General features: G+C 46.4%; 2 protein-coding genes across 2 annotated transcripts in view; one reads left to right on the top strand and one right to left on the bottom strand.

Annotated features, from left to right (window-relative positions):
* Positions 1-12,721, top strand: part of HTR2B (5-hydroxytryptamine receptor 2B) — a 176,970-nt gene that overhangs the window by 68,553 nt on the left and 95,696 nt on the right. The window lies entirely within an intron of this gene.
* RPL35A (ribosomal protein L35a) lies at positions 7,737-12,566 on the bottom strand. Its single transcript, XM_083613011.1, has 5 exons — positions 12,461-12,566; positions 10,480-10,522; positions 10,023-10,175; positions 8,875-9,019; positions 7,737-7,795 (listed from the first exon to the last, which is right to left on the bottom strand). The coding sequence occupies exons 2-5, from the start codon at positions 10,488-10,490 to the stop codon at positions 7,772-7,774; spliced, it is 333 nt and encodes a 110-aa protein (XP_083469137.1). The 5' UTR covers positions 10,491-10,522; positions 12,461-12,566; the 3' UTR covers positions 7,737-7,771.

Raw genomic sequence — 12,721 nt, 5'->3', positions numbered from 1 at the left:
TGGTGGTGTGGTTTATTTGTGCGAGGGAGAGGGGCTCGGTTGTTGGGTCAGGTGTGCCATATTGATTCCTATGCTGTTGGAGGGAATAGCTCATTGTCCTGTTGTGCTGCTGCAATGTCATAAAGGGGAACCACACTGGGCTGAAGGCATCCTCCATAGCCTGTCCCCGTCCTCGTTTGTTGGTTGGTGTTATGTACTGAGTTGAATAGGATCCAAAATGCAGCAGTCTGATTGGTCCTAGAACAATAGGATTCAGAATGCAGCAGTCTGATTGGTCCTAGAACAATGCAGCAGTATGATTAGTTGGCAGGAACCACCCAATCATGCTCCAGATAGAAGTGAATCCACAACCTGATTGGCTTACAGTAGAATTCCAGAATTAGCCAATCATGTGCAGCCCATTGTGTAAATAATGTATATAAAGCCGATACTTTGAGGGGACATTCATTCATTCCTCCTCACCACTATGAGCTGAATAAAGAGCATGAAATCACTTTGCGACTCTGAGTATATTTCAGTTAGTTAGCTTTTCTGGTAGGGTTTCCCATACGTTTGGGTACCAGTAGTCTTCTACTGGTATGTTCACTCCTGATAGGCCCTTCCAGTGTCTAGTTATGGTACAGTGGTACCTCTGGTTGCGAACGGGATCCGTTCCAGAGGCCGGTTCCCAACATGAGCAGAACACAACCCGCAGCGGCGCGTCTGTACACGCACAGGTTGTGATTTGCCACTTCTGTGCATGCGCGTGATGTCATTTTGCTCATATGCGCATGCGCGAGCGGCAAAACCCGGAAATAACCCTTTCCGGTACTTCTGGGTTGCCGCGGGACACAACCTTAAAAAACGTATCATGAAGCAAACGTAACATGAGGTATGACTGTATTTCTTGCTGCTGTTTCTAGTATGATGAGGGAGAAAAGCTTTCTCCGCATCATGTATAAATTTACACCTCAATTGTGTCCATCCGTCCCCAGTTCACCCTTTTTTCCAACTTAAAAAACTCTAGCTCCTCTTCCCCCTCTTTTTCATTTAGCACCACCCTTTGGGGGCTCCAGAATCTCCATTGCAATCCAGAAAATGTAGCATCCAGAAACTGTAAAATCTGGCACAATCCCCTTGTAAACATGGCCTTTAGAACATCCTTTCATGTTTAGGGAAGCTTTTAATGTTTAATAGGTTATTGTATTTTAATATTCTGTTGGAAGCCACCCAGAGCGGCTGGGGAAACCCAGCCAGATGGGCGGGGTATAAATTATTAGTATTAGTATTATTATTTAGCTCAAATCCACCCTGACTCTCTTGCCGCCGTCCTGTCTGGGTCACAGGAGTATTTTTGCTCAGAGCTCTTCTCTACAGGGGAAACATGGCTGAGAGATTAAGGTTCTGCAATCCAATCCACATTTACTTCAGAGTAAATCCCATTGAATTTGTAAACTCACCCGGGGACAAAAGTGGCCACTCCTTTTACTCTTTGCCTTTTATTTCCTCAAATTCTGGACCAGGAGAATGGGCGGAGGCAGGTCTTTTGTTGTGGGGGGGCAGGACTTAATTGGGGGCAGAACCAATGTGATTGGGCAGTTAGTTAGGTATTTCTATTGTTTTACTAGATGGGGGGGCAGCTGCCCCCATGCCCCCCCCAGGCTACATCCATGGCCAGGAACAGGTTTGGTTGGTTAAATGTCCGTCTGCTAGGAATGGGCTGTTGAGGTGATGGAGTCAGATTGTGTAATCCGCTCTGAGTGGAACCTGGGACCTGGATCTTCTGGAAACAAAACAGGGAGTAACTGAGTGGCAGATCATATGCATAAACCGGGAACACATGTTCAAGCCAGCTGAGTTGCAGCACCTCCTGGTCAATCCCTTTCGTGTCTCCTTTGTTGTAAATCTCTGCCGCTCCTTTAGTTTTCAAAGGCCTGAGGGTTCCTTCCAGAAGAGCACAAAAGATATTGTAATAGATCTATGGTGCTAAATGTTTAGGCTTAGTAAATCACAGGATTGGATGGGCTCCAACCACAAGCCTATTAAGATTTAATTAGAATTTGTATGTTATAACTGGCATATCTCAATGTTTATGCAATGGGTTTGAGGTGTTTCATTTGTGCGTAAGGAATGTGTATTGGACCTTGAGAATGTAATCAAGATCCATGTGGATTGAGAGGTGTGTGGACCTACTTCTGAGCATCAGCAATTGGCATATGAAGAGTTAATTAACATCCGGAGTGTGTACCAGCCTTTAATCCTAGTCAATCAACAAATGTTGATGCCTGGAGGGATTAACCATTAGTACTTCAAAGCATCAGAATAACGGGGTATTAGCATGCAAATGAGTAAAGGGGGCTTAGTTTTTAGTAAGAACAGAATCAGGAGATGAGACCAGGACTGTAGAGAAAGAATCATTCTTGTATGTGCATTGGAGAGCAAGATAGGCTAATATATTTCCCCCTTCAGACCTGGACGGTAGAATAAGATGCATTTATAGAAGCCATTTATGCTGTTATGCCGACATTGATTTCAATGCTGCACCATGGGTTTTGGACTACAGTCACCATCAACCTTGATCACTGGATAGCTGTGGCTGATGGGAGTTGTAGTCCAAACAGGGGCGTAGGAAGGGGGGCCAGACTGCCCCGGGTGCCACTTATGGGTGTGTGTGTGTGTGACAAGATGGCCCTTGCCTCCCCCCAGCTGTAAAGTGGCCGAGGGCGTCCGTATGGGCTGCTGCTCTCTCACACCGTCTACACTGGCGTCCGTACAGGTTGCCTCTTGCACGGCGACTGTATGCACTGCCGTGCATGCACTCCGTACGGGCTGCCACTTGCACAGCATCCGTATGGGCTGCCGCTTGCACGGCAACCCGTACAGAGTGCGCATGTGCGGCATTCCGTATGGAGTGCGCATGTGCGGGATGCCACACATGCACAGTCCGTACAGGATACCACACATGCACAATCCATATGGGATGCCGCACATGCACAGTCCGTATGGGATACTGCACATGCGCACTCCATGTGGGCTGCTCCGCCCCGGGTGCCGGAGAGGGTTCCTCTGCCACTGAGTCCAAAACATCTGGAATGGCATCATCTCAGTATCCAGCATGGAGGACTCATTTGCTGGTGAGGAACTTTTCCGTCATGTTTACTCTCAGCTTGGCTTCCTGCCACTGACAACCTATGACCCTAACCTTCAGATTTCAAAGTTTGAAATGTGAGCATAACACACAGAGCACACATCAAACATGTTTACCTTTTCTTCATTGATTAACAGGAGGTCTTGATGGGTTCCAAGGTTTCCTTTTCCGGTTTGCCAATGAGAGGATTTTGCCTGCAGCCCTAATGGGAGGATTTTTAAAAAGCAGTGGCTAACTTTGTTAAGAGTGGTGTGCTAAGACTTACTGGTTAGCATTAGCATTGCACAGAGGGGGTCAGAAGCCTTTTGAATGGCTTTTCCAAAACTGCCTCTGAGTTAAAGCTGCTCCGTCAGTTATAACTTGGGGCCAAGCTACACAGGACAGAGAGCTCTTTGGTTTACAAACCTATTGTTTGTTTCGCTTTCAGTGGGACTTTGCCCCTCGAGCCAAGACTAACTTAACCCAAGAGTAACCTGGACCCAGGCCTGCCAGTTCTAACTTCATCAAAACAGAGCCGTGCATCCGCACATTGAAACGACAACTTAAAAATTAGAAGGCTGTGTGTGGAAAGGCCCAAGTCACAGATATATTTGGTAAGATGGGGGACCCCCTCCATTTGTAGACAGTGCATTACATGTGGATGGAGTGTTCCTCATAATTGGCCATTCGTTGGGCAGGGAAATTAACAAGCAGAGAATATTCACATACTACTATTATCCAGTTAAATGTTTTCCAGTCATTTTGCCTCCAGTCTCTTTCCTTTCTCCCTCTTCCTTGGGCAAGTGTTGTTGTTTAGTCGTTTAGTCGTGTCCACCTCTTCGTGACCCCATGGACCAGAGCACACCAGGCACTCCTGTCTTCCACTGCCTCCCGCAGTTTGGTCAAACTGGACTCCAAGACTTTGGCCACCTCATGAGAAGAGAAGAACACTGTCCAACCATCTCGTCCTCTGTCGTCCCTTCCTCCTTGTGCCCTCCATCTTTCCCAACATCAGGGACTTTTCCAGGGAGTCTTCTCTTCGGCGATCAGCCTTCTTGATGGTCCAGCTCTCACTTCCATACATCACTACTGGGAAAACCATAGCTTTAACTATACGGACCTTTGTTGGCAAGGTGATGTCTCCCACTTTTTGCCAGATGAAAGAGGGGGAGACCATTGCAAAAGGCAAAGCGTTTCTTGTTGCCTGCTAAGGCTTATAGCAGCTTGAGCGCAACTGGTGACCTCCATGTTTTGGGCTACGATTCTCACCAGCCCTATACTGGCATCTGTACAGCATCAGGTGGGCAACGTTTGGTGTAAGGAAGCAGGCAGGATATCCAGGTTGCATCCTTGCTTCCCTAAACCCCGCAGCTCTGCCCTCCTCCGATCTCCCATGCCAGCCTGCACAACTCACGTCTTCCAAGTCCCAAGAACGCTGAGCAGGTGGAATCTGACCACAGATCACACAAAGCAGCCAAGCTACATGCTGCAGGCAACTCCCCTCCGCTAACCCGCAGTCCTCCGGTCATCTCAAACTAGCGGAAGGACCCGCAAGAGCAGGGTTTGAATTCCCACTCAGCCATGAAGCTCACCATCTATCTCTCAGCCTAACCTACCTTGCAAGGCTGTTGTTGTGATGAAATGGGGACAACCATATACCCCATGTACCTTGAGATACTTGGGAGTTAAATGCGGTATGTAGATGTAATAAATAAATAGGAGGACAATTTATTTTTTCTTTCCAAAGTCATGCATAATTAGCTGGCTGCCAAACAAAGGAAATTGATTTGTGTGTACGTGCTCCATTTGTGTGTGAATAAGGGTGAATCATGCTTTAAAACTGGCCATTACGGAGTTTGAATCATGCTTTAAAACTGGCCATTACTGCTGCTTCAGTTGCTTATGCAGAATCACAGGCCACACAGTAACCAGCTCAGGACTTGCAACTGATAACAATATTGTACCAATCTCTGTGTGTGGTTTATGGATTTAGCTGATGTTTGCTGGGGCAATAGGGCAAGGTCTGCCTTCCCCTTTCACTTGGAGCCTGGAGCTACAGCACATCCAAAGAGTGGCAGCTCTGCATGTCTAGTAAAAAGCCCGAGGCGCAGCACCCTCCCAGCGTACACCCCCCCCAAGCAGCGGAAATGTAGCCGGGCAGATAAAAGTATAGGATTACTGGTTTCCTGTTCAGTGAAGGAAGGAGATTGCCGAAGGAAGAAAGTGACGCGTTTGCAGCCAGGAAATCACACTGTACACACCGGTTTCTAGGATTGAGTAAATGCAAAATATGAACATTATCCAAGCTTTGGTAATGCTAAAGTTAGATTAATGCCAATGAGCCGCGTGTGGTGGCGGCTTTGGAAAGTGGTCAGAAATTGCCAATGCCTGAAATCCTGAGTGCCGCTGCCATTCAATGAGGAAATACTGAGCTAGGTGAACAAATGGCCCGAGTCAGTTTATGGCAGCAGCTTTTCACCCCCAGGGTCAAAATAATAATATGAAAATGGGCTGTGAGGTGCAGGTTGAGGTTAAAGGTCGATGGTTGGTGCAGAGATTTGAGTGCTGTCTAACTGACATAGCAAAGGAAAGGCAGGAAACTGAATCAGCGCCCTCTGCTGGTGACATAGCCAAATGAAGAGTGCACTCTTTCAATTCCAAAGATGTGTGGCAACCTTTGGCAGATTTCTGTTGCACCTGGAGTCAAACCCGTTTTGGCTCACTGTAAAGATGGACTTGCCAACAAAGGTCCATATAGTTAAAGCCATGGTTTTTCCAGTAGTGATGTATGGAAGCGAGAGCTGGACCATTAAGAAGGCTGATCGCCGAAGAATGGATGCTTTTGAATTATGGTGCTGGAGGAGACTCTTGAGAGTCCCATGGACTGCAAGAAGATCCAACCTCTCCATTCTGAAGGAAATCAGCCCTGAGTGCTCACTGGAAGGACAGATCCTGAAGCTGAAGCTCCAATACTTTGGCTACCTCATGAGAAGAGAAGACTCCCTGGAAAAGACCCTGATGTTGGGAAAGATGGAGGGCACAAGGAGAAGGGGACGACAGAGGACGAGATGGTTGGACAGTGTTCTCGAAGCTACCAGCATGAGTTTGACCAAACTAGGGGAGGCAGTGGAAGACAGGAGTGATTGGCGGGCTCTGGTCCAGGGGTTCACAAAGAGTCAGACACGACTAAACAACAACAAAAAAGATGGACTGTGCACTGTACCTGGGCTGAACACACCGTGACCATTTTCTCTGCTGCAGCTGCAGTCCCCACTGCGAGGCCCTTTCTGACTCAGCTTTGAAATACAGGCAGCTGTGCTCGGTTCCCAAATGTGTTGCAGAATTTGGGCTACTATGATAAGAGGTTCACATTTCTTTAGCTCCGATATTACTCTCACCTAGCAAGATTATTTCATTGGAAGGGTTAACTGTACACTTCCCTGAAATTCAGTACGCACAAAAGAGGACAAGATCAAGTTGAACTTCACATTGTTAGAATCATAGAATTGCAGAGTTGGAAGGGACTCCCCCCCCCAGGGCCATCTAGTCCAACCCCCTGCAATGCAGCAAAAACATCACGCAGACTAGAGTGGGCCATTCTGCCTGCCATATTCAGTGGAATCCTATGTACACCCAGAACCGTCAACTGTCATTAAAAACCCTATTCCAACTGCTCCTTCACTTCCTTTCTGGGCACACAGTTAAGCCATCAAGCCTGTAACAAGGAGATGGAGAGCATAAGAAGGGCAGCCCTGCTGGGTCAGGCCAATAGCCCATCCATTCCAGCATCCTGTTCTCAGTTGCCAATCAAACGCCTGTGGGAAACCCAAGCACAAGAGCACTCTCTCACACTGTGCTTTTCAGAAACATTACTGCCTTCAGACTGTGGAGACAGAGCATAGCCCTAATCACAAGCCAATAATTTCATTACATTTCACCATCACCTATGATTCTTGACTAGGGTTTACCAGGTTGCAACCTAGAGATCATGTCTACGGTACTTATTTTTTTTTTGCAAAAAGCCTGAGCCACATATTCATCCAATATGCCCCACCCCTCCCATATGCAGTTAAAGCATCATAACCAGAGTCCCACTTGCTTCAGTAGGTTCAGAGGATAGGTGAAGAGACTAGCAGCAGAGGCAGGTGGGCTAAGTAGCAGCTACAGAGAGAATCTTCCTAGCTGGGACCCAGCAATTCTGTTCTTGGCACAGTGCAAGGCTAAGGAGACTTGGGTGGCCAGGGACCCAATCAGATTAAGAGAGATGGACTACTAAGGGGCAAATATCATGGGGACAAGGAAACACATTTATGACTTCAGTTTTATATAAACTAAGTTACATGTGAAGAAGGGCTGGTGAAGAAATCCACGTTTCAGTCTCCACTTGAGCTAACAACTGAATGGTAAGGTCACAGCATTTTAGAAAACCTCACTACTATAAAAAAGGAGCAGGGATATTGGGAATGAGTTGCTGCCAGGAACATGGACCACAGCTTTGTTTTTAAAATAATCTGTTGCTTCAATGCCTTAAAAACAACAAAGAATCTTCTGGTTGTAGAACAGTGTTTTCCTGCAACTGAGCCTCGAGGACAGGAAACAAAAAGGCAAGGCAAGACCAAATATACAAAAGTGGAATACAGTCTTAATTTTATTTTCACTCTAAATTTAGACTCTAGATGGATACAGCATCTGTAAAAAAAAGAAAAGAAAAAGAGTTACACATTTGGAAGGGAAAAGAACAGAAACCATGCCCTATGAAGATCTCGCTAGGGAACAAAACCCACATCCAAAAATATTTTCTGTATATTATTTAAATCACACAAGAAGGATCCTCAAGAAGTGCAAAAAAATGCACTGGGGATATCAAAGTTAAGTCATACTCAGAGCAGACTCACTGAAGTAACTGAACTTATACTCAAATCCACAGATTTCAAGGTGTCTACTGAAAGCATGGCCAACAATTGATTTCACTCAATGTTCCCAGTAATTCTGACAAGACATTTACAAGCTCTACATTTATGTGGACACACTGGAAAGATTTGCAATCTTTTCCAAGCCCTAGGTGATAACCCTCCTATTTGCCCAAGAACAGAGAGTAGTGTTGGACCAAACACATCTGCTTACATTCCTAAGAGGCAACAAAACTTTGTCATACAAGGGAGCCTCTTACCACAGGGTCAATTTCTTTAACAAGCCAATCTTACATGTAAGCAAATATAAACACTGTAGAAAATATGCTCTGGATCAGTGCTCATATGATTCTGTAGTCACTGTATCCTTCTCATATTAATTCTTGAACAGTATCCTTCTCATATTAATTCTTACAAGTCTGGCTGATGAAGAATTGATCTAGATTGGCTGATGAAACATTGAACGAAACAGATCTGGAAACACTGTTCCAGCGATATTTGGTGACAGATTATGTATATATCGAACTTTTGAATTATTCTACCACGACTGGTGAAGAACATTTAGAGACTTTGGTTGTACAGTAATTTCTGATCATTTACATTAGTCTATAAATACTGTTTAGTGCCGTTGTTATTGGCCATCGTGTTGTGTTATATTGTTCAACTTGTCTATATTGCAACACAGGGGCCTGTTTATGGATAACATATATGTGTCTGTTAGGCTACTGACACACCAAAATTTGCTCACGGTTAATTTTAGTTCAGAATTTTTCTTTTTAAAAAATCCTCAAGGTAGCTTATAGAAAAGATTTTCTCCGCCTCTGGCCTGTCAAGGGCACTCGCAGTGCTCATCCTTACCACTCGGATCCTGTGTCCAATGGCTTTGGCAGGTAGGTTGGAGCGGAACTTTGCCCGCACCATGCCGCTGCTTCCATGGGCACGGGTCACCTTTCCCCAGATCACTCTGGTCCGGTTGGGTTTGCCGCCAGGAGTCACGGTGTTGCTGACAAAGGGAAACAGATTAAACATTAAGTCCCACTACTGACCAAATGCAGGAGTGCTCTCCAAAATGTTCACATTCTCACACACACACACACACACACACACACACACACACACACACAGCTTGGAACATCTGAACATTCCCCACTGAAAAGCAGTGAGAATAGATAATGAGACAATATGAAAGTTTTCACTTCTTTCAGTGATGACTAATTCACACGTGAAGTCATCCCCTGATGCTATGCTCAATAAAGCGAGCAGGCGAATCTCCTGAAATTATGAACTGTTCCATTAAGCTTCTCTTATCACGTGTGGTACTGTGGTCTAAACCACTGAACCTCTTGGGCTTCTGCACAACGCGGTGAGTGCCCGTTGCTGTCCCAGCTTCTGCCAACCTAGCACCTTGCTGGATCATTCTGTTTCCTACAATGACCAGTAAGCAGGACATGAGGGAAATAGCCCTCTCCTGCTATTGTTCCCCAGTGAGGGATAGTCGGAAGCATGACAGCCTTATACTCTTCGATTAAAGTGCCTAATCCCCTTTTAGAGCCATCCAATATGGAGGCCACCACTACATCCTGAGGTAGTGAATGCCATAATTGAACTCTACATTGTATGTGAGGAAGTACTCTCTTTTGCCTCAATTATCATCAGTTTCAATGGAGGTCGCTGGGTTCTAGTTCCAAGTCTGAGGTGCTGCTCATTCCTGTTTGTTCATGTCACACTAAACTATGGTTTTAGTACTGCTGCATGAGTACAGTCAGTTATTTGCCTATGGCTGAGCCGAAATCTGAGCAGGTCCAAGTCTTGCATTACTCCATGTCTTGGCTCTCCTGGTTCAATTATTCACACAGCAGTATCTGAGGCCACAATGCCCCAAATTTGTGTAGCGTGGCATAAAATGAAAACAATTTCAAAATGGTTTCAGCTCTTCAACATGATCATGAGAATATACAAAAGATCCAAGTGTAAAGTGCTAGTCCCCTTTATCAATGACCACTCACTTTTTTGCTTTGTACACATAGGCGCATTTCTTGCCCAAATAGAATTCTGTCTCATTACGGGAATAAACTCCCTCAATTTTCAGAAGAGCTGTGTGCTCTCTCTGGTTTCGAAGACCTCGCTTGTAGCCAGCAAAAGTGGCCTTGGACCACAACCTAGGGAAGAAAGTGCGCACAAAGTTAAATCTTAAGCCTTTCCAGCATACTGCATCACAAAACAAGACTGCAGAGCAGATCTGCTTCAGTATTACAGAAAGTCTGCTACAGACATCAAATATGCAAGAAAACTATAGGTGCTTCTATGGAACCAGAATATTTAAGGCAATCCTTTTGATATTTTTAAGTAGAAGCACTAATCTGTGTGACAGAGTGAAAACTAGCATAATAAAGATAACACACACGTGTGAGGTTGTAAAGGCAGCAGAGGAACTGCAAGAATTGCCAAAGAACAGTTTCCTACCTGCCAGTCATGGTGTTGTCTTGAAGTCCTGTTCCCAGCAGGCCTAAGAAAGGAAAGGAACAGAAGGAGCTGTCAGCTGGGATATGCTAAACACCAGCCCAATTACAAACGTGTGTGGGGTGGGCAATTCTAGACTTCCTTAAGTAAGAACAGAGAAGAAAGAACATCCAGGATAACCCAGATCTTCAACCATCAAGGTGAACTTTGCAGATGATTTCACTCCATCCAGCAAATGTCTGTGTTCTGGGGGTCTAAATGCTTTGAGTTCATTGTCCCCTCCCTACTAAACACCATCATAAAAGATCTGTAAGACACCTTGCACACATGTTCTAAGAATAAGGCCATTAAAAACCTATCAGCAAACAAGCACTACAATTTCCACTACACCAACCCTGAGAGATCAGTCCAATGTGCACTTGGTCCAGCATCTGGTTCCCAACAGTGGCTAGCCAGATGCTGCCATGAAAAAGCATTAGCTCCCTAGCACAGTACACAGAGCTTCTTAAGGCAAAGTTATTTTGTGATCATCGCTGCTAATAGCTCACTAACTGCTTTTTCAATACGCTAGATGGCTCTCCCTTCCTACTCTACAATTTAAAGACACCTAAACGAACAGCCACTGTGACCATGTGGCAGAGAATTCCATAAATTAACACCACCCTGTGCCAAATCCGCAGAGGAGAGGTCTTTGCCAGACATGTGAAATGGGCATCAAGGCTGGCAGGAATACATTGTGTTAACTGGTAATTCCTATTTGTTCCGAAAGGCTACAGCATTGTCTACTCTTGAGCAGGCAACAGCAGCAGTTCTCTAAGGTCCCAGAGGCAGGGCTCTTTCCTAGCCCTCCCAGTCAATATCCATTTCGCTGGTGATGCTGTGGATCAAATCCAAAGGGTTCAAATCCTCCTTCCTACCTCCGAAGCATGTGCTCCATCACTGGGCTATGGCTGCTTGGCCTGCAAAACCCCTTTTCAGCTTCGAATACCCCCCTCACCCTGAACGACGCTTAAAAGAGCTGGAGGATCTGGGCACCTGCAAGATTTAAGCTTAACCCACCTTGATGAGCCCAAAACAAAAGGAAGTCTTTTCTTAAAAGACACATCAGCTGAAAACTCAGCTCAACGGAATTGCATAAAACAACAACAGAGGACAGCGACTGATGAACCTATCAGACCCCGCAGCGAAATGGAGCCTCCATGATCAGGGACAGTGTACCCCCATAAAATGCCCCTAAGGAGAATCTGCGAGGGTCTCCCTGCCCTGTGCCCCCCCCCGGGGGTACGTGGCTGGGCACCAAGCCCGCTGCACCAGGTGGCTGTTTGATCCTACACTCAAAACAAAAAATTTTTTTTTTAATTTTTTGTTTTGTTTTGACTATGGCAGACCAACACGGCTACCTATCTGTAACTGATCCTACACTGCAGGGCTCTTTTTAATGTCCACCTTAAAGGCACCGCTTCACCTCCATAATAATAATAATAATAATAATAATAATTTCTTTATACCCCGCTCTCCCCAGCCAAGACCGGGCTCAGGGCGGCTAACAACCAATAATAAAAAAAAGTTGATTAAAATAAAATTAAAATACAACATTAAAACATTAGGATGCAGCCTCTTCACAGGAGGAGAAAGGAAATCAAACTGATTTAAGCCAAAGGCCAGCCCACCATTCCCCCCCCCCGGAGACGCGCACTCGAGGCGCCTGGGGCTGCCAGGCCTCCGACTAAAAAGCTCCCCGCGAAGCAATGAAAGGGGCAGCGCTGGGGCCTTCTAAGAGTCCCTGTGGCGGCCTCAGCCAAGCCCGAACTCAGGGCCCCGGCGCCATCCGCCCCGTATCCGAGCCATCCCGCCGCCGTACCCCGCTACGCCCACCCAGGCCGGCTCGCCGGCCCTCGCGGCGCCTGCCCAGCCGCCTCTGGAGCCGCTTCGCCGCCGCCCTCCGCCGCCTCGTCCGCCCGCAGAGCCCCTTCCCCGCTCTCACCTCAGCAGCTCCCAGCCAAGATGGCGGCGAGAAAGAGCGAGCACAGCCGCGGGGAGAGCTGGGATAGGGGACCGCCAGGACCCCTCGGCCGGCGTCTGTTGAGGAGGCGTCTACGCCGCTTGCCTGTCTGAAATCGCTCCAGGTCGGGCTTTTGGGCGAGTCTCTTGGGTCAAAAAACTGATTGGTTTGCTTTGTTTGTGGGCTAGGCGTTTTTTCTGCTCCCGCGCCGCGCTACAAGCCCAAAATCTAAAAAAAAAACCC

This window comes from Podarcis filfolensis (assembly GCF_964270895.1).
Source record: "Podarcis filfolensis genome assembly, chromosome: 5".
Lineage (NCBI taxonomy): Eukaryota > Metazoa > Chordata > Lepidosauria > Squamata > Lacertidae > Podarcis > Podarcis filfolensis.
Note: the sequence above shows the minus strand (reverse complement) of the source record. Positions and strands in the feature narration are given on the sequence as shown.